This window comes from Cynocephalus volans, chromosome 8 (genome assembly GCF_027409185.1).
Source record: "Cynocephalus volans isolate mCynVol1 chromosome 8, mCynVol1.pri, whole genome shotgun sequence".
NCBI classification, from domain to species: Eukaryota; Metazoa; Chordata; class Mammalia; order Dermoptera; family Cynocephalidae; genus Cynocephalus; species Cynocephalus volans.
In genome coordinates this window covers 45,191,920-45,214,497 of record NC_084467.1, presented here as the reverse complement: position 1 = coordinate 45,214,497, position 22,578 = coordinate 45,191,920, and the positions used below count along the sequence as shown (strand labels likewise).

General features: G+C 36.0%; 1 protein-coding gene across 1 annotated transcript in view; it reads left to right on the top strand.

Annotated features, from left to right (window-relative positions):
* The window catches only part of NDC1 (NDC1 transmembrane nucleoporin), a 52,623-nt gene that overhangs the window by 4,826 nt on the left and 25,219 nt on the right, over positions 1 to 22,578 (top strand). The window contains exons 4-14 of the mRNA XM_063104909.1: positions 1,236 to 1,410; positions 3,427 to 3,565; positions 8,396 to 8,504; positions 10,293 to 10,344; positions 12,129 to 12,264; positions 13,132 to 13,224; positions 14,541 to 14,622; positions 16,603 to 16,758; positions 19,336 to 19,581; positions 19,676 to 19,791; positions 22,369 to 22,419. Coding sequence (XP_062960979.1) covers positions 1,236 to 1,410; positions 3,427 to 3,565; positions 8,396 to 8,504; positions 10,293 to 10,344; positions 12,129 to 12,264; positions 13,132 to 13,224; positions 14,541 to 14,622; positions 16,603 to 16,758; positions 19,336 to 19,581; positions 19,676 to 19,791; positions 22,369 to 22,419 — 1,355 coding nt within the window. The remainder of the gene's footprint in view (positions 1 to 1,235; positions 1,411 to 3,426; positions 3,566 to 8,395; positions 8,505 to 10,292; positions 10,345 to 12,128; positions 12,265 to 13,131; positions 13,225 to 14,540; positions 14,623 to 16,602; positions 16,759 to 19,335; positions 19,582 to 19,675; positions 19,792 to 22,368; positions 22,420 to 22,578) is intronic.

The window sequence follows — 22,578 nt, the reverse complement described above, 5'->3', positions numbered from 1 at the left end:
TTTTTACAGCTGTTGTTAAAGATGTGATTTAGCAGATGTATTATAAAAATAATTCCTTTGTAGGGCAGGAGATCAAGACTATGTGTTTTTGTTTTTGTTTGTGTTTGTGTTTGTGATTGGCTGGTACTGGGAACCAAACCCTTGACCTTGGTGAAGACCAGGTGATTTCTTTTTAAAGACAAAAGTCTATAATTCTGTTCTTTTCCAAAAAAAGCTTAAAAGTAATTATGTTTTGCCTTGGGAAAATCACCTGTTAGATTCCAGTGCTTTTTTTTTTTTTTTTTCCTGTTCTTACTCTTCCTGCCTTTTCAGATTCCTTGAGTCTGTCCTTAGATATAATAAAAAGCTTTTTCTGACACTTCTTTTTTTGACTGTAACATCATTATTCTTTTTAGCTCTTCATTACTTACTTGTAAAATATGGTATAAAATTTCAAGTGCTAACTGTGGATGTTATAATACATTTACTTTTTCTTTGCTTTCTTAATTGCCTACTACTGGCTGGTGGGCCTCTTTCTCTATTCAAGCCCTATTCAGAACTCCCTGGCTTAGAGCATGTGTTCTTTCACACCCTCCCCTGTACCTGGGTTGTCTTCCATAAGTAGATATGCCAGACGAGGGCTCTCCAGCCAATCATTCTTAATGCCTGGCAAGTGCCATGCACTGTGTAGGGGTAAGAGATAAGTGATATGGTGCCAGCTTTCTCCAGAGGATCACAGTTAATGGGGAGACAGACAGTAAGCATATTTGATTACAGTACATTGGATAGTGTGGGAGTATATAGGAGCACCACTTACCCAGCATTCATTCTCACAGATGAATTATATATTGACAATTTCCAGTGCTGAAATAAAGACAACTTGCTGCAGGGCACGAGCTAACTCTTTAAAATTATTATTTATTTTTTTATGTGTTTAGGAGAGTGCTAGGGTGGGTACAATTTGAGCTATCAGGAAATGTTAATTAAAAAGAAATGAAAAAATGTGAATTATGCTCTCCTTAGGTTCCATCCCTCTAGATTTTTTGGTTTTTCTTTTTTTGTGTGTGCATCTCTTTTTATTCATTCTTTTCTCAAAAATTTTTAACTTAGACTTTCTCTGTACTATATTTTACATTGACTATGGATTTTTTCCTGCCCTTTTTAGTATTTGGGCAAGGATGAAAGGGAATAGTTTTAGCTTCCCTGACTTCATATGCTACAGATTATAAAGCAACAGTAATGTATTTTCTTTGCAGTTGTGCCTTCCATTCCCTGCTCCAGACTGGCACTGATTGGGAAGATCATTCATCCTCAGCAACTCATGCACTCATTTATTCATGCTGCAATGGGAATGGTGATGGCTTGGTGTGCTGCAGTGATGACCAAGGGCCAATACAGTTTTCTTGTGGTTCCCTGCGCTGGTACTGAGAGGTAATATTTAATATGTTTTGTCTAAGGAACCTTGTTTAGTTACTAAGCCGAAGGTGACTTATATAGGTTAATACCTTATGGACATTCTTTGCTTTCCAGACTTCTACAGAATGTGCTTTTTTTACATGCATCAAGTGTTTTGATGTTTTATGTTTGTTCAATTCAGTAATTTTTAAAAACCATTTGTTATGTGCTGGGTGCTATGCTAGGTACTGTCAGATTTATGAGAGTGGTTCAAACATGCATAAGACTGTCAGCTTTTTGAGAGTTAAGAATAATAGGAAAATTCAGACATGGACACAGATGGATGTAACAGGAAGAAGAAAGTGAGATGTGCAGATAAAACCTGTGGGAATTCAGAAAGTAGGGAGGATCCATACATGTTCCTGGAGGAGGTTGCATTAGTTGGAGTTTGAAGGAAGGGTAGTGTGGAAAGAATGAAGAAAATTGTAAGTTATTATAACTACCTTCCCTTATAGAGTGCTTTTGTATTTTTGAAACTTACAGTTCTTGAACACATGGCATTTATATAAATTGCATGTTGATGTTCTGACTTTAAAAATCCAAAAAGATTAGTGAGGTAATCTTAAGTTCTCTATTTTCCACTGCCTAAAACAATGTTAAATGATTACTACTGAATATTTGATTTCCTTTTGGCCCCCAGCTACTATTATGTAAGGCAGTTTTTCCCCCTTAATATAATTTTTCTTTAGTGAAAATTGTCTTGTTGACAAACAATATATGATAAAGGACATGTATAAATACAGGACTACTGTGAATAAGGAAATCCCAACTGCTCATTTTGGATGAGTCTTGGATTCTTTTTGCGTATCTTTCTTTAGCAGAGGCGGCAGTCGGAGTTCCAGGGAGCAGAATGAAACTAAGGGTGGTTAAAGAGACTAGTACCTATTATAAATATGAGGGTACTTCAAAAAAGATCATGGAAAAATAGAATTAAAAGATAATATGAATCTTTTCATGAACTTTTTGAAGACCCCTCGTATAATTTACTGATGATTTCATAGTCAGAATCTTTAGCAGAACTAATCTCTTTCATTATCTTGTAACTCAGGGTCTAGAAAACAATCAACCTGGAGCCTCATCTCTCATGGAGGGAGATGGTGAGGCAGGTCCACAATCTGTACTCATTCAGGAAAAATTGACCCCTACTGAATTATGATGTATTGACTCTATATACCCCCAGATATTTGATAGATGATAGAAGTTCTCAGGAAATTCTCAGAGGAGTTTAAGATCTTGATGTTCACCAACTGGATAAGATCTTATTCTTACAATTAAAAGATATCATAAGATAATGATGATAGGGTAGTAGCTTATGGCACTGCCCTCCAGGTGATCTTCTTGGATTTATAGTTTTTCAGCTGGGAAGCATCAGGAGCTCCTCTTTAGCAGGAGTTCTTGAAGCAGTTCATACAGGTGATAGGTCCCACAGCCATCTAGGAGCTGTCTTCTTTCCTGTGGTACAACTCAGGTGCAAGGAGAAGAGATCCACATCAAACAGGCATGGGGCTCCCTGGTTTAAAGGCCTTGTGTCCCACAGGATCTAGTATCTCTTGTAACAACTTTGTAGGTGTAGCATCCAGGATCCCAAGAGAGAATGCTCAATTATAAGAGACAACACAGAGAGAAGCCCAAAGTTATGGCATCTCTATCAGGTATATATTATTTATTTATAGTTCCTCTCAGTCCAGATGCAGTTTACTATGATAGTAAGCAACTTGTAGGCAACATTGCTTACTATTGTAGTTGACATTCTTACCCCCTTAGATTTCTAGGGGAACAGAGCTAGAGTTAACTAAAAAAGGTCAGATTCTCATGCTTCAGGGAAAAGGGTTTAGTTAATTTTTTGTTTACACCTAAAATGAGCCATTTAGTTAGAATTTGGAACATTTCTTAAGTGATTAAGTCAGAGCTTTGTGTTCAGTAAATAATGGGCCTAAAACAGTGATACATATCCTTGACTGTTGAATTAATCGCCTAACTTTCTCCCTTCAGCTTAGATAGCCCTGCCACACAAACCTGCTTAAATGAACATCATCTTTTTTTCCTACTGGCTGGAGCATTTATGGGCTATAGTTATAGCCTCTTGTATTTTGTTAACAACATGAACTATCTTCCATTTCCCATAATACAGGTAAGATCATTTGAGTATTACCTTATGCCAGAATTTCACAGAGTTAAAATTGCCTGATGTATATGTATGTAACTGGCCTCATCTGATTAATCCAAGATTTGATGAGTAAGACTTAGGACTGATATCCTCAAAATGTCATTTAGAGAGAAGAGATTTATTTTCATGAGACTTGAGAACTATAGCTACTCTTTCTTCTTGCCACTCTTAGAATACTGCTTTGTCCCACTCTTTTCCTGCTAGGTAGTTGCACTTTCTGTGACCTAGCAGGACTGGAGGAAGATGATGATGACATTCATGCAAAGTACCTCTGTGCAGCTGCCAACTTCTTTTTGAACTTCAGAACCTTGTGAGCTTGGGGATATGCAAATAGTTTTATAATATGTCAGTTAACTGTCTCACATCCTTTTCAGAACTAGGCAAAGTATGTATAAATAAATAAAACATTTCTGACTTGCTTAAGTGGTATAGTATAAACTATCTTTCAGTTAGGTTTTTAAAAAATCTTATCTGGTAGGAGTTGTCCCTGGAACTCAGAGCCACCTCCTCTGGCAAGAGAGAGAAAGATTGGTTGAGATGTCTCACTGTGGCATCAAGGCTCTCCCAAGCCTGTTTTCACGGTTCCTGGTTGTGCTATTATTTACTTCATTCAGCAAAAATGTTAGAACCAGCCCCTTCCCACTAGGACCAAGTCTGGTGGGGAGGGAGGGATATATAAGCACATGGTATGTTGTTATGAGGGCATAATATGTGAGAATGTGATGGATTAGAATTAGCTAAAGTTTTCACACGCTTGTTTGACATGCCTGTTGCATGAGAACAATCTGATGAAAATATACATACTACAGATAGTGCTCATAGAAAAGGATCTGACCCTTACCTCCTTGCAATCTGTGAGCGTAAAAAAAAAAAGTCTTATTTAGAAATTTTCACATCTTGTGAAGATGAATTAAAAATAGGATGTCAATTTTACTACCTCAGTATTTCACTAAGAAAAAAACTCCAAAATTCTATACAGAAATAGCCATGGTAAATCATACTTTGATCCAAACATAATTAAGAATAAAGAGAATGAAGAAAAGAAAGTGTTAGAGAAAAATGAAATACCCCAAAATACCTTGCTGGAACTCCATGGACCTCAATTGAAAGTGACCATCTATTAAACATTGCATGTATGTAATGGAGTGAACATAGGAGCAGTCCAGTAGTTGACCATGCTGATAAATTATTATTTCTACCATGCAATGTCAGATTTGTAAAATTTTAGTTTTTGTTTGTTTGTTTGTTTTTTTGTGGCAGCTGGCCAGTACAGGGATTGGATCCTAACCCATGACCTTAGTGTTATAAGGCTGTGCTCTAACTAATTGAGCTAACTGGCCAGCCCCTGTAAAATTTTAATACTAAATTTTTTTGTAATTTATTTTAATAAAATTTTAGATTTATTCTTGTATCCCAAAAGTTTATTCTCTGATGGTAATATTCACCTTTGGCTTCAGCTTCAGCTTTGGCAGAATATTGATTTTTAACATTTGGCCACTAAGTATTTGGTCAAAATATGTATTTGGGGCATCTCTTGTAACCATGAGTGTGTGGTGGTTTTTGGTCTGCACAGTTAGATGGTTAGAACAGGGGGTGGTTGGAGCAGGGGTTTTGCTGGAGGGTATAGTGGAAGGACAGTGGAGTAAGGGAGGTGAAGATTTGGCAAGAGCAGTAGAAATGATAGATCTTGGTGTCCAGGACCATAGTTTTTCATCCATCAGGTTTGTTGTTGCCGACCAGTACCCCGAGGGGAGATGGTGGGAAATGAAGAGATACACTTTATGGGATCAGGAGGACCTTACAGGCTTATGACCTACAAGGCATCTTAGTTTATTTTAGGTTCCTTTTTATAAGCCAGTGAAAATAACAAATTGTACTGATTAAATCAGTTATGACTGGTGCAAAGCTATTTATAGAACATCTTCAGCTGCCATGGTGCTTGAAGGTTCATGACTAACTACTTATCAACAAAATAAGAACATAAGTTCCTCATTTACAAAGCTCTCAGGGTCCTGGGTTCAATCAAAGGTCAGATCTCAAGGGGAGGGAGAAGGGGGAAGCAGGCAAACGGGAAGCCAGCCTTGCTGGCTTTCCTAGAATAGCAAGGACTTTGTCAGCTTGCTGTTCAGTACCTCATCCTTTGTAAATGTCTTTGTTTACCTAGCAGGGTGGGTTTGCCTCCCCAGAAGACTGAGGGGTAAGGGAGGACACCATAGCTTAGCCTAGGAGCATGGTGTACAGTGTATGACCTTCCTTGTGTGTTTTAAGTTGCTAAGGAAAGTAGGATGGATTGTTAAGAAACTGCAAGCTTGATGTGAGAAGTCAGGCTCATTCCTGTCCCTTCTAAGCCTCCATAGAGCAATGCGGTGGTTATAGCCATTTGCTTTTTTTTTTTTTTTTTTTTTAAATACCAAGCTGACCAGAGAACATCAGACCTTAAATATATTTTTGTGAGCAAGAATAGCCATCATCATCATCATCATCATTTTTGGTTCTGCCTGTCAGCCTGTTTTCCAAGAGTATAGTGGTAACATTTTTATTATAAAATATTCAGAAACTATAGATAAATTGAAAGTCCCCCAGTGACCGCTTTGTGGCCAATCTCAATCTTTGTTCCAGAGATAACCATTGTTACCAGTGTAGTGTATATTCTTCCAGATCCTTTACTGTTCATTTATGTATATATGTAACTGTAATATATATTTTGTGGGATCAGGTTTACATAAGTGGTTTCCTGTTGTCCATGTTGTTCAGTAACTACTGTTTTCATGTAACTTATAAAATATTATGTCTTTAAAAAAATACTAATTTTAACCAAATTGCCATTAGCCCATTAGGTTTTTTTTTTTAAAAAGCTTGACTACACTACTAAAACCAGTTCCATTACTCATATCAAATTCTTAGCAACGGAGTGATAGGGAAAAGCAGAATATTACTATGGAGTAGGGAACAAAGAAATGGGCATCAAGACGGAGCTTGGCAAACTATGCCAGCAAGACTGTTGAAAGTATTAAATGAGATAAGAGGGCTGGCTGGTTAGTTCAGTTGGTTAGAGCATGGTGCTGATGACACCAAGGTCAAGAGTTCAATCCCTGTTCTGGCCAGCCACCAAAAAAAAAAGAGAGAGAGAGAGATAAGATTTATTGAGCACTAAATATGTGCCTGGAACATAGTAAATATTCAGTAAAGGGTAGCTCATAGCCAAATCACAGAAGAAATCCAACAGGGAATTGAAAAACCCTTCAGCTTGGTTGGGAGCAAGAGGAGGGTATATTAGGTATTCTCTGCATATCTATGGTAGACAGTTCCACTTCCCTAGCCTCTCTGTAACCTCGAGTAGTGCTGAGGTGTGAGGTACAGTAGGAATAGTATAAGAACTATGCCATTTTTATTGTGGGTATGTGTATGGTGGTGATATCACCCAGTGGTTGCATGGAATAGTGCAATTCCATATCTTGCACTTTGAAAATATTTTAATAAACCAATGTAATTGAAGCTGTATGGTTAGTGACATCTATTTGTGTGGGCTGCTTTTTATAAGATATTGTAGACATTTGCAGACATGGTATAAAATATAACTTCTACCTAATACTGTAATTTTTTGCTATTTTTTAACTTCTGAAATTCCTTAAGGAAAGATCAATTCTGTATAAGCAAAGAGAAGACTAGAATTTGGGAATTTTATCTTTTGTACATTAGGTTTCTTTAGATTCTTTCCATAATTTATTATGTTTTTTCCATTGTCATTTTGGGAGCAGGGATTAGGAAGGAGAGAGGGGCAGACAACCCTTGTTTGAGAAGTGTAGGTTTTTCAGGAAAAAACTTTTTTTAAAAAAAATTCCTTTCTGTTAGATTGTTAGAATTGTCAGTTACCCATTAAGGAGCTATTTAGCTGGTTCAGCCTTCTTATCTAATAGATAATTAGATAGAGAGGAGATGTGACTTGTTCAAGGTTGTACAGAGGAAGGAGCACTAGAGCTCACGTCTCCTGAGTCCTAGGCTAGTATCTTCATTGCCTATCGTTTTTCTGCAAACATCATTTAAAAAAATTTAGTGTAAAAGCAGTATGCATTATCTTAAAGATTGCAGTCTCTAAAGCCTTCCTGTCTGGATTTATATCTCAGATTGTCCTTTTGCTTGCTGGTAACATTGGTTAAGTTATTCTCTCTGTGCCTTGGTTTTCTCATTTAAGATGGGGATAATGGTAGAACCTTTTTCGCAGGGTTGTTGTGAGGTTTAAATGGATTAATGCATGTGAAGTGCATAGAACCTGGTATGTGGTAAGTATCCAAAGAATGTTAGCTGCGGTTGTTGTTGTTGTTACTATATTTTTTGTACTTTCTTTATCTCCATAGTCCTTAGTATCAAGTATGGATTGATATTGCTAATTTTCTTATTTCTGATCTTATATCAGTAAGATATGGGCCGGCCCGTGGCTCACTCGGGAGAGTGCAGTGCTGATAACACCAAGGCCATGGGTTTGGATCCTATATACGGATGGCTGGTTGCTCACTGGTTGAGCGTGGTGCTAACACCACCAAGCCAAGGGTTAAGATCCCCTTACCGGTCATCTTTAAAAAAAAAAAAAAAGTAAGATGTTGTATAATACAAATATTAAATATTTTAACATCAGAAATAGTTGATTTCTTGCCTCTGGAATAATCTTTGTCTTTTTGTACAGTGATTATGTTTTATATGTTGGCTGTTATAGTTAAGTGCTTGCTTTATAATGGTGTGGAATATGTCATATGAATTGGATGTGTCATTTTATCCTGTTTTTCTTTTTTTCCACAGCAATACAAGTTCTTGCGCTTTAGAAGATCTCTACTATTACTAGTTAAACATAGTTGTGTGGAATCACTGTTCCTGATTAGAAATTTCTGCATTGTGTATTATTTTCTTGGTAAGAATTTCTGCTTTTTGATACAGTGTATGTATTAGCTTGTATCTCAAGAAATGTCAGCTACAAAATCATTCTTGATTATGTTTGTATGTTTTCTATAGTTGTAGGTATGTGATTAGCCAAACTGATTGTTTAAATCATCAGAATATTTACTTAAAGGAAAATATTAAGAAAATGTGATATGTACATATAATGAAATATTATTCAGCCTTTAAAAAGAAGGAAATCTTGTCATGTGCTACAACATGGATAACGCTTGAGGACATTATGCTAACTGAAATAACTGAGTCACAAAAAGACAAATTCTTCATGATTCCACTTGTATGTGGTATCTAAAGTAGTTAAATTCTTAGAAACAGAAAGTAGAATGGTGGTTGCTAGGGGCTTGGGAGATGGGGAAAAGGGGATGAGTTTTTCTGTGGGTATACATTTTCAGTAATGCAAGATGAAAAAGTTCTAAAGATCTGTCGCGCAACAATGTGCATATAGTTAACACTGCTGTACAATTAAAAGTGATTAAGATGGTAAATTTTTTGTTTTGTTTTTAAACCACATTGAAAAATGTATTCTTTTAAAAAAAGAAAATATTGTGCATCATTTGGTCATTACTCTTATCTAAAAATAACATACGCCTTTTTATAAGTTCATGACTTGATACTAATTCAATAGAAATATCTTGTTGGTAGGAGAACCTTGTAGAATTTATTAACATGAATTTTAAGCACAAAAATGTAGTTTATTTAGTATAATGAGCAGTACAGGTATAACATGAATCTCATCTGCAACACTTAATAATATAAACAAAATCCAACATTCAAAAGTACTGTTTTTAGACTTTTTCTGATCCTACTTTTTTCCATGGATATAATTTTACCGAACTGTCCTCACTGTGTATAAGCCATCCTGTTGTTTACTTTTTCACTTGTAGTTTATATAATCCATTTTTCTATATAGCTCTTGTCATTCTGATGTTAATACTTCATTACTATAATCAGCCTGGCTCTTCCCCTAGAGATGTGCCTTTGGCTGACGTAGTGGCTGTGTCAACATTCCCATCGTCAGCTCTTTTTTTCTATAACTCCATTTATATTGTATTCAAATTTCATTTCCAGCAGTATCACTTTTCATTTCTTTGCTGCACTTTGAACATTTTTGGCCAGTTTCTTCTTTCAGCTATTCATTTTTGTAAAATGTCATGTAGATTTATCATGGGAGACAAGGAGACAACACAGCTATGTGCTTTGCTCTTTGTGCCTGAACTGAGTAGCAGATGCAAGTGACCAGTCACCAACAGACTTTGAGAGAAGTAACAGGATTGGTCACAGATCATGGTGCGTCTGTTATCTGCATATTGATTTGTGTACTAAAAAGCTAGAAGTGCTTGCTATATGCAGTTGCTTGCAGTTATTATTATTTTTTTGGTTAATATACCATGGTAACTGAAATTTGAATTGTGTTCTTGGGGGACTGGTGTTTTTTAACTAAACCATGGTAACTGAAATAGGTATATATCAGGACCGTGCAAAGCAAGGACTATATTTAGAAATTATTTTCTTTTCCTACTCATTCCTACTCAAACATTCTAGCATTTTTACTGAGGTCTTGGTGTTTACTTGGCCATATCATTGACCTCATGTCCTATAGCTCTGTTTTTTTTTTCTTAGTGGGGAACCAAACTCTTGACATTGGTGTTACAAGGCTGTGCTCTACGACCTCATATTCTAAAGCATGATTGAGATTTACTTTATTAACTTTTTGTGTTCATAGCTTGGTATTTTTTCCCCTCAGGCCATATTCCCAAAGCTTGGATTAGCACTGCTATGGATCTTCACATAGATGAGTAAGTGATATATAAAAAGTCTAATTTTAACTCTGTTTCCATCCCTTAGATGTTTGTTACTTTCCACATGTTTAGATTTAGCCTTTAAACATTTTTTTGAAAATTGTACTCATTTATTCATTGTACACATAGGTTACATAGTTTAAAGTTCCAAAGGTATATAAAGTGTATGCAGTGAAGAAGACACCTTCTGCCCCTGTCTCCAGTCACCTAGTTCCTCTTCCCAAAAGTAAACAATAATTCATTCTTTTTTTGTTAGATACAGCTTTTATACTATACAAAAGTATACTTCTTGAGTTGCATGAACCATGCCTCTCTTGTTTTCCCTCAACATTCATTCTGTGGTATCTTGTGGTACACACCAATGCTGTGGCTTTCTTTTTTTTCTGATGTTTGGTCAGTACAGGGCTCGAACCCTGGACCTTGGTGTTGGTTATCAGCGCCATGCTTTAACCATGCTGTGGCATTATTCTCATTTTGCCTATGAGAAAACCAAAATTGAGAAAGGTCAAGTAACCAGTTGAAGGACACAGTGTCAACTGAGTGGCAGCCATGGGATGTATTGTTCTAGTTATCCCCCACATATTTTGCAGGTTTGATCAATATTTGCTGGATAAATGTCAGTTTCTCTCAGTGTTCTTTTAATTATTGGTTATTCCACTGTGAGACTTTTATGTATCACATATGGAATTCACTAATATCAGTTTTGGGGAGTGGGAATATTGGCATATGTGGATATTTAAGAGGTATTGTGATTTCTATGATGTAGATTTCAATTCCTTAGTTTTAAAAGTTCCTAGGTAAAATTTAGTTTTGTCTTGTGCTTAATTGCTAGGTATGAAACCAAATGTGTGGGTCATTTATTATGTTAGCCCAGATTTTAAACTGGGTCAGATGGAAAGAGAAAAAATATTTGATAGAAATTTAACATGATACTTTTTTCCTCCTTTTAGTCAAAAAATGTTTTGTCTGTATGGCTGAGTGCCTGATATTCTGTCCTTCATGTATGTCAGGCCCTCAGTTAAATATTAAAAGTTAAAAATAATTTCATTATACATTGATCCCCCAGTTGATGTCAAGCACCGTGCTGGGTACTCCTAATGTAAGCTGTTTTAAATCTTGTAATAGCCCTAAAAGGAAGAATGAAGAGATTATGCCAATATTATATTGGTTAAGAAACTGAGGGTGGGATAGGTTGAGTGATTTTACCTAATCATAACACTTATAAATGGCAGAGTCAGAGGTTCAAATCCTGGTTTTCACAATTGCTAGTTGTGTGATTTTAGGATTATGACTTAGATAATCGATCTATTCAAGGTTTTGGTAAGACGGTAGCATTAGCTTTATTCAGCATTCTAACAGAGTTTCTTAAATTGTTTTAAAAGTAAAAATCATTATTTCAGTTGCATGTGTTTTTAACCACTGTAAAACTGTTTATAGAGTATTAAACTACAAAGCATTAAACTACAAAGCAACAATGATAAACTTTCACCCAGCTTCTAGTAGTTAGGCTTATGGGCTGGGTTCATTCTTCGTCCATAGTAAATGTCAGTGAAGACTTGGAACACAAGAAACTGTAGTGCCAATTTAGGTCGATGCTTCCTTTATGGCTCCCTGTGTACCTTGTTAGGAGGTGTTAGGGAAAGAACCCTATAAGGGTACAGAAGGAGCGGAGTCTGTCAGCATTATTATTTAGAAATAGTATTTATTTGTTTCTTCGAGTCTGTTAAATGCGTAGGTTATATTTTTCCCATAGGATTAAATAGTAATTTCTGCTTTCATAGGCAATTTCAGAGGCCTCTTGATACTGTGAGTGGCCTTTTGAGTCTCTCATTACTCTACCATGTCTGGCTATGTGGTGTCTTTCTACTGATGAGTTGGTACATCTCATGGATACTCTTCAAAATCTATGCCACAGAGGTTAGTATTGAGTTTTTTGTTAATATTATGTGTTTTAGAATGCACAAATTGATTTTTAGTAGAGCACTGATCAGGGTCCAAAAACATTTCAATAAGTTGGTTTTTGATCTTTCTTCTGAGACTTTACTAGGGGCATATTATTTATAACCATCATTTGCTTTGGTTTTTTTTGCTTGTTTGTTTTACTTTGGTTTTTTTTTTCTGAGGAACAGTGTTGGTGTTACTTAATTTTTGGAAATTAAACTGAATGGACTACCAATGGTACTTACTATGTTTTATTTACAGTCTAGTTCTTTTCCGGAGGCTTCCACTTCTCTGTTGAGTACCTACTAAGTGGTCCTGAATTTTAAATTAACTTTACATGCTACTGACATAGATACTATAAAAATATTTAAATATATGGCAATAAAATGTTTGTTTTTGAAGAAAAATTTTAAAATTTATATTGAAGAAATTATTTTGAAAATTGAGACGATCTTCTGGGTAATTTCCACAAAAAATCTTAAGTGAATAAGAATTACATTGCTTTTATCATCCAAGTGTTTGTATTAGAAAATGTGTGTTTGTTTCATTTTAGTATCTCTGTAGGTTTTTTTCTTCAGTAGTTTGAAAGAATCCTAGTTTCTGAAACTTGTTTCTATTATTGGAAGCCGGTATCTTAAAATTGGGACAGTAACATTTTTTTAAATGGTGTGTTTGGGTTTATATTACTTTAATGTAACCTGTTTTTGCAAGGAGCACTAAAGATCTTAATTTGGTTGTATTGTCTCCTTTTATGGTAATTTCATTTAGGGCTTACTTACTGTATATAATAAAGTCATGAAAATAATCATTGTCATAGTCTTTATATTTGATTATATTTGATAGGCTCATGTGTTCCCTGTTCAACCACCATTTGCAGAAGAATCAGATGAATGCCTCCCAAAAGTTTTAAACAGCAATCCTCCTCTCATCATAAAGGTACCAGAACTGTGCATTTTTTGTATCTTTATACAGCCTTCTCTAACTTACCTTACAGAATGAACTTAATATTTAGCATATTTATTTAGATATATTTTTGAGGGCCTAGAATATTCTAGTACTATTATAAAAATCACCTATTTGCTAATGCTGTTTATTTTTTTTAGTTTTCATTCCAATTGACTGAAGTGCTAGCGTGTAGTGCAGTGTATGCATATAAGCTAGCTAACTCTATGCTCAGAAAAGATACAAAAATATTTCTCAGCATAATGCATATCCAACTATGGGCATTAGCATCAAAAGAGTTTAAAGAGGCTGTAATAAGTTTATAAATCAAGCTAATTGAGTATAAATTGTTTTGATTCAAATCACAATTTGAAAATTTGAAATGGATCTATAATATGTTTTATCAGGTTAAAAGGTTATGCTACTTTACAATGAATTGAAAGAAAGTAGAACCCAGAGTTTTGATCACACTCTAGAGAAGTTATAAACAAGAAAATGAACCACTGAGGTCCTAATTACCTTTAAATATCAATTATGACTAATATGTTATATAAACTTAAAAATATCAGTTACTCATTTGGTTGTTTACCAAATCCTTATTTAGTGGGAAGGTGTCAGTTAATGCTAGTTGTTTGGGGTAGAATGATGAAAAAGATATAGCACAGCTTAATGGAAAAGGCAGACACATGAAATAATTAACATTTACTATGGCAAGTGCAGTAGGACCACTTATTCTGCTTGGGATCAATACAGGAAAGCTTTACAGAAGGGATGGTTTCTTGAAGAATGAGTAAAGAGGTATGCCAGGGGGAAAAAAATGAAGATTTTCAGTGAAAAAGAACAACAGATGTTGTGTCTCCTCTTTGGATCTGGTAGCAAGCAAGATGTTGTCCCTGTTGTTGTGGGCCTCACAGTTTGGTGGGTAGAACTAGAGAAAACAAATGAACAGGCAGTTATAATACATTATTTTACATGCCACAGTTAAGAGCCATGCGAATGTATGTTTGTGCGAGGGAGGCCAGGGAACATTCCAGGAGGAAGTGATGTTTTAAGTTTCCCACCACAGAGGAATGAAAGAACAGAGAGGTTCTGTAGTTCCTTATAGATGGAGCCTACAGTGGATAGGGAGGGTAGAGGCAGGAAAGTTCTGGAAGTCTAGAAAGGAAGGTTATGGTTCTGAAATATTATTTCTTTCATGAAAACGTCCAACTAATTTCCCCTTGGATATATGATGATGGGCCCAATTCATAAATAAGATATTGTGTGGAGGGTAAAATCATTAAATAATGAGTTTTTTTTTTTCTTTTTAGTACTTAGCCTTGCAAGACCTGATGTTGCTTTCTCAATATTCTCCTTCACGAAGACAAGAAGTTTTTAGCCTTAGCCAACCAGGTATTGCTAGAAGTAATAGACCTGATGAAGCATGTATGTGCAGAATGTGCTCCCCTTAAAGTTTTTGGTGACAGAGGTTTATTTAATAAAATATCACACATTAGTTAGTCCATTAAATGAAGTATTGATTAATTTCTTTTTTTTTTTTGCTGGGTGGCCAGTGTGGGAATCCAAATCCTTGACCTAGGTTTTACAAGTCTGCATTCTAACCAGCTGAGCTAACTGGCCAGCCCTGACTTAAATTTTATACAACTTAAGAGTTTGCATTGCTATGGGTAGAATTTGTTGCCAGGAAAATATTTTAAAGATTTTTTTCGTTTAGTTTCTTCATTCTCTTAACCTGAAGGAACGGTGCAGTAGATCGACAGTTTTAAAGGAGAATTTTGCACAGCTTAAGCATCCTTGAAGTTTTACAGGGGGTCTTAAAAATCAGATGGTCTGATCCCTAGCTGGGCGGTCTAAATCTCAGAGAGAGTAAGTGGCTTAAATAAAGTTAATGTCAGAATTGAAATAATTCTGTCATTTGACTCTAAGTACAGAGCTCCCTTCTCCTGCTACGCTACTCTGCCTTCCTTTAAAAAAAAAAAGTCAGAAGGAACTAGTTTAGATGGTGACCCAAGGATGCCTATGGCAACTCAGAAACACTTCTCCACTGTTACTTACCAAGCTGTTCAAGACTGTGATTTTGCCAGTGCTCTGCCTTGTTCCTAGAGGAAAAATGTGGGGAACAAGAGAATCTGGGTAGCTTTTCATCTTCTTTCTAATCAGCTCTTCATTATTTTGCCAAACTTGCCAAGTCCCAAATTGTAAAATAAACCTTCTATAGTTAAATGTTATATGGAAATGAAATTCAGTTATACAGAAATATATTGATTGGAACCCCTCGCCTTTTAGCAGCATGAGAAATCCAGAGTTGATACTATGGAAAAGTAACTATACCAATACTTTTCTGTCAGTCTTGGGTTAACTTAGGAATTCTTTTACGTGAAATATTTTTGCCAGAGAGTCATGTAAACTGTAACGTGGTGGCATGTGCTCTGACAGAGAACCTGCATTCTAGACATATTATTAAAATTTAACTGGACTGTTAACACATTTCCTAGTGATCCCGAGTTACAGCAATACAAAACATTCTTAGGCCTACTGATAGAGTATTTTCATGTGTGTTTGTCTGCAGGTTAAGTGGTATTCCTCTTGACTTGTAAATGGGAGAAATGTTAAGCAGAGATCTGAGTGGAGACAGAATGATCACTTGGTACACAGGAGGGAGAAACCAGATTTTGTTGGACTTCTGTTCTCAACACATTAACGAAGCATGCTTAATTTTTACATGATAACTCTATGAGACAAAGGTCTTAGAAAATCAAAAGATAATAAGAAGTAAGGGAATTTTTAAAGGAATGGGGATCATAGTAATTTAAGTTTAATAATTAGATAGCAGATAGGTAAACTCTGCAAGTATAAGGTATGATTATTATCAAATAACAAGTCATTCCTACAGATGTAATAGCAAATAGTGGCTATTTTATGAATGAAAATGCAAGAAAGCACAGTGTGTCAGACACAACAGTTTAGAGGTCATTGGGGACCATGGGCTGCATCTCATCGGACATCGTAGTGTTCATTGTCTTAATTCTTTGTTTATAGTCTCAGCAGTCTGTTCAATACCGTTAGTGAAGTAACCCTGCTCTCTCATACTCAAACCATGACTTAGTGTTTGGCTTTATTTTAGCGATCAATTGGAGGGGTTTTTTATTGTAAAATAGCAAGTTTTTGCTTGACACTTTTAGGAAAATTCTTCCAAATATTTATTGAATGCCTGCTGTATATTAGATTGCATAATATAAATAGTAGCTTAACTTAAAAAAGTGGGCCTGAAAACAAAGTATAATGTAGCATTTATTATTGATTTTTTTTCCCTTCTTTGAGTGGAGATTATAAGATTATCTACATTTTAAAGCTGGTGTTTGGACCTTGTAGGTGGACATCCTCACAATTGGACAGCCATTTCTAGGGAGTGTTTGAATCTTTTAAATGATATGACTCAGAAACTGGTTCTCTACCAAGAAGCTGCTGCTACAAATGGGAGAGTGTCTTCATCATACCCAGTGGAACCTAGGAAATTGAATTCTCCAGGTAACTCCTAGTACTATTAAGGAGGGGAAAGCATTTACATTTTATTTCCTAAGAAAGATGACAGTAGTTAATCTGAGGATACTTATGTGAATATGAGGTGTACATTTTTAGGGAAAATTGTTCAACATATGGGATATTGTACTGAACCAAGAAAAAGATCTGGGTATCATTGTAGATTGAAAAAATTAAGTCCAAACATCACAATTTATACCATTAATACATACAATTTTTCATCTTTGAAGTAAAAAAAATTCATTGTGGTGGTGGTGGTAGTAAAAGGCTGACAAAATGTTGGTCATCAAATGGAAGACTTCAGCTTACCAGAAAGCTTGGCTTACCAAAGCCAGGGGATTCCTTACAGGTAATACTGGATGATGTTCTGGTTGCAGTATCCCAGACAAAAAGTTGCTGGTCCAGAGAAGAGCAACTGAAATGACTGAGTGATTTGGGAGTGGGGCATCACCCTCACTGTTTCAAGATAGCCCAATATAATGTTAATACCCCTTTCCTTTTGAAAGCTGTAAGCTGAAAGGGAGAAGTGCAGGTGGAGGAACCTCTGCCATTCACCAAATCCCTTAAGTAGAAAGAAGATAGGTGAATGTAAGTCTGATGAAAGGACTTAATGTTCAGATACCTTTTGGAGCCAGGCATTTAATGAGTGTGGGTAAAACTGGCTGGATGAGGACAGTGGTCTACCTGAGAGCACAGGCTTCCTATGAAGGACCGATGGGGTAGCTTTTTGTTCCCGAGTGAGAATTTGGGGTTTTGTTTTTGTTTTTTTCTTTTTTGCAGCTGACTGATAAGGGGATCTGAATCCTTGACCTTGGTATTATCAGCACCATGCTCTAACCAACCATGTAGGAATTTGGACCCAGTATCTGAACTTCTAGTTTGTATGTTTTTTTTTTTTTAAAGAGAAGCCTGAAATCTAAAAAAATTTTAGGTGAAATCTTCTACTTTTTAAATGTTGGCAACTAATCTTAATATTTAAAAATTACCGTATAGACCAAAGTAAACTTGTTTGTAATTTTGAAGTCATTACTCTGAAGGGACTGGTCATGGCCCCAAAACAAATAGATTACAAATGAAAAATGATTTAAATAAGTTTATGAATGTCAGATTTTAAAAGATTTCTGGAGTGTTTCGGATGTTATCAACTTTCAGATAAGCATTTATTTATTCAACAAATATTTATTGAATGCCTACTATGTACCAAGCAGTGTGCTTGACGCCAGAAAATCACACATGAAAAAAACACATTTGGAACTGACCTTTCAGTGGAAGGCACACAAATAATGACAAAATAATATTATTGCTGAAAGGAAATCTGTCAGAAAGGAGTTTGAATGGGAAAGACAATGTTTGATAATGAAAGGAGGCCTTGTATGCTACAAAGAAACGTGTACATTTTATTTCATAGGGACATGGAAACTTTGGAGAATTTCTTTCTTTTTTTTTTTTTTTTTTTTTTTGTCGTTTTTTCGTGACCGGCAGTGAGTGCACCGGTCATTCCTATATAGGATCCGAACCCGCGGTGGGAGCGTCGCCGCGTTCCCAGCGCAGCACTCTACTGAGTGCGCCATGGGCTCGGCCCGGAGAATTTCGAATAGGCTAGTTATATCAAGTTAGCATTTTAGAAAGATCATTGTAATCCTCGGTTGGGTGGATCATGGGTCTGGCCAGACATGGAGATTTCATATTTTAAATTGTCATATTCTATCACTCAGCGACAGTTTTACCTCCAATTTTGAGGAATAATTGTAATACTCTTAAAAATTCCAGTCTTAATTTTTAAATTGATTCCTCAAAGATTTCTAATTTCCACTAACCCTTTAAACTTCATTTAATAAAAATTTGGTACTTTGAGTGTTTTATTTCTTACAGTATCTTTAGAAGATAGACTCCTATTGCAGTTTATTTGTCTTTGTGCTTTGTGCTGGAGTGGCAGGAAAATTCCTTTTTTTGGTACAATAGACTCTAACTAAATTGGTGGAGTTATAAAATAATTTGTAAAGAAGCCGTTTACAGGTCAGATATGTAGGGTCAGATTTATAGATATCCTGGGCAAATTAGTCTTTGATGTGACTTTTAGTAACTTAAAGAACTTTGGGGAAAATGGGATAAGGTTAGCACTTTTTTCCTGTACATTTTCACAATGTAGATTTGGTGTGTTTAGCCAAGTAATAGTTACAATAGGAACATGCATCAAAATTAGACAGATTCTAATGCAATAATTAAAGTTATTGCCATTTAAAAATAAAATGTGAACTTAATGAGTTCATTCAAAACAGCTTAGAGTTAGAGAAGCTGACTGTGAAGATGAAGATAACTGTGGAGGGGGAAAAACGAGAGGCTACACTAGTCTGACTGAGAAAAATGTATGAAGCTCCTTGAGTGATCATTGAATTGCAGTAGTAAAATATGGATCTTGAGAATGTAAACCTAAATGAAAACAATCTACTGAACCTTGGGTAAATGTGTTAAACAAAAAAATTGAGTTGTATAGCATTTGAGAACGTCCGTGATAGCCTGCTTGGGTCATGTTGCCTCTTCAGCACTGGGTCTGTTCTTTTGCAGAAGAAACTACTTTTCAGACACCAAAATCTAGCCAGATGCCTCGGCCTTCAGTGCCACCATTAGTTAAAACATCACTGCTTTCTTCAAAATTCTCTACACCTGATGTTGCAAGTCCCCCTGGTACTCCATTTGGCTCTAGTCTAGTGAATCGGATGGCTGGAATTTTTGATGTAAATCCCTGCTATGGCTCACTGCAAAGTCCTCAGCTAGTAAGAAGAGGGCCAAGATTATGGACTTTTGCTTGTGGTGAGAACTATTTATATATTTTCTAAAAATTGAAATGTCATAGTTGCAGAGGATCAGACAGCCTAAGTTCTTACCTTTTTTTTTTTTTTTATAGATCAGCAAATGACTGAGTTTTCTAATCCTTCTCCATCTACCTCTATTAGTGTTGATGGTAAGACAGTGAGACAGCCCAGTGTGATTTATTCATGGATTCAGAATAAACGTGAACAGGTAGGATGGTATGGTTATAGGATTCATATTTGCATGTAACATTGAAAGCATTAAAGATCTCACATGTAAGTCATCAGGAATAAATAGAGTTAGGTTTTTTTTTTTTTTGGATGTTTCATGTATTAAGCAGACCCATATGAGACTGCCAATATTTGACTGGTTTTGAGCTCTATAAACTGCAATTTTATATGGTTCAACTTCATAAAATACCTTTAATCTGTGACTTCTTTCATTTAAGAAACATTTGAGTTCTTAATATATGCAGGGTGCAGTTTTAGGCACTGGGAAAATAGTAAACAAAACAAAGTCCTTTCCCATATAATGTTTACATTCTAGTGAAGGGAAACAGATGAGCAAGCAAATGTATTATACTTTATCTCTTTGGAATATAAAATGCCATTAATTGTAAGACTTATGTACTTTTAAGAAAAAAAAAGTTGTCTTAAATTATGACATGCTATTGACTGTAATATGCGTCCTGATAGGTCATGTTCAAGATAAGAAAAATACGCTTAAAAGGGGAGAAATTTGATATGTCTAAAGTATTATACAGAAAAATAGATCAGGTAAGGGAGTCAGAGTACCTGGGGGAGAGAATACTATTTTATGTGGAGTGATCAGGGGAAGACTTATTGATAAGGTGATACTTGATCAGAGACATGAAGGGAGGGAAGGGAGCAGCAAAATGCAAAAACCCTTTGATGGGAGTGTGCCTGACTTCTGTGAGGAACACTGTGGACACCAGTGTGGCTGGAGCAGAGTGAGTGAGGGGAGAGTGGTAGGTGGGTGATAAAGTCAGAGAGGTAGCAGACACTCAGGGCTCACTGGGCCCGTTAGCCATTGTAAAGGCTGGCTTTTTCTCTGAGTTAGATAGACATCTGTATGATTTTGCCCACAAGAATGATAAAATTTAACTTAAATTTTGAAAGTGCTGCTCTAATGGCTCTGTTGAGACCAAACTCTTGGTGGGCAGGCATGGAAGCAGAGTGTTAAGGCTCTAACAGTAATCTACTGGCAGATGGTAGTAGCTATGACTAGAGTAGTGTGGTGGGGGTTGTAAAATATGATCAAAGACTGGATATGTATTTTAAAGTAGATGTAATAGGATTTGCTTATGGTTTGGTTGTGGTGTATCACAGTCATTGTTGACTAAGGGTTTTGGCCTGAGGATCTAGAATAATATAGTTTCAGTTTATTGAGTTGCAATTTACTGATGATTCTGGAGGAGGAGATTTGATAAAGGTGAGGTATGGAAATCAGGAGTTTGATTTTGGACATGCCAATTTTGAGATACCTATTTGACAACCAAGTGAAAATACTGAGTAGGAAATTAGACGTGTACCTGGAGTGTAGGGGCAAGTTCTGGCTTAGAAATGTAAACTTGGCAGTCATCAGCGTGCAGGCAGTATCTAAAGCCATGAGACTCAATGCAAATTCTTGAGTACAGATACAGAGTGATACAAGAACTGGGACCCTCCAATGACTAAAGCTCTGAGAGATAAGGAGAAATAGCAAAGGAGACTGAGGAGTAGCCATTGAGCTAAGTAGAGAACCAAGAAAAGAAAGTGTTTCAAGGAGAAGAAAGAGGGAGTATCAGATGCTGCTGATAGATAGCGTGAGATAAAAACTAAGAATTAACTGTTGAGCTAGTACTGTGGAAGTCACCAAGTCCTTGACATGAGCTCTTGGGTAGAGTAGTGGGGACGAAAGTATGATAGGTGTGGGTTTAGGAGAGATTGGGAGAGGAATTTTGGAGACCGTAAAACAAACAAACAAAAAACATCTTTCAAGGAATTTTGTTGTAAGTGGAGCAGAGAAATGGGGCACTTTAGCTGGAGGGAGTTGAGGGCTCAGGGAAGGGTTTTATTTTTTAATATGGGGAAAAGTCATAATGTATGCTGATGGAATGAACGATTAGTATAGAGAGAAGAGTTAAAGGCATTTATAAACTTCAGGGTCGCATATAGCTCTATATGCCATAAGTACTGCCAAGTAACTTTTTGTGTAGCAATTAGAAACATGCTCCCTGTAGCATTCCTCTGATTAGTCATGTAGCTTTTGGGTGAGAGTATGGTAGGAGCAAATTCACTTTCAACTCAGTTGGGTTAGCTTTCAGCTTGACACTAAGAACATTTTTTCCTTTGTCAATGTCAACTAGTAGAAAACCACTTCATGTTTGTTTGTTTTTTTTTTTTTCTGTAAGGGAAACATGCATTTTTGGTATTAAGAGGTTAAAGGTCAGGGTAATTGTAGAGAATTCAAAAAGAATATGGTCTTAGAAAACATCACCAGAACCACTTAGAATCCTTTTATTATGGCAGGGCTCTAATTTGGGGATTAAACTTGTGTCCATGGGAATACAATTTAGGGTAGATGGCCCATCTTGTTATCCAGTTTATTTTACAAACATATTTACTCAGGTGGTTAATTGTAAATATTACTTTTTTCTCTGCAAGATGTGAGGTGTTTTATTTTTTCCTTCAAGTTAGTGTCAGGAAGATCTTGGAAATGTGTAATATTATATTTGAGTAAAATTAAAAATGTAAATGTGTTCGTTCTTCCTTTTTTCCAACTCAGATTAAGAATTTTTTGTCAAAACGGGTGCTGATCATGTATTTTTTCAGTAAGGTAAGAATATGTAGTTATAGCATTGGTGATTGGGGGAGAAGAAATGAAATATGAAATGAAGTACCAGATAGGATCTGACTTGTAAATATTTTATAGCTCAATACTAGCACTCCAGGCAGCTTTGCATAGAGCTTCGTTGAACCTCCATTTTAGCAATAG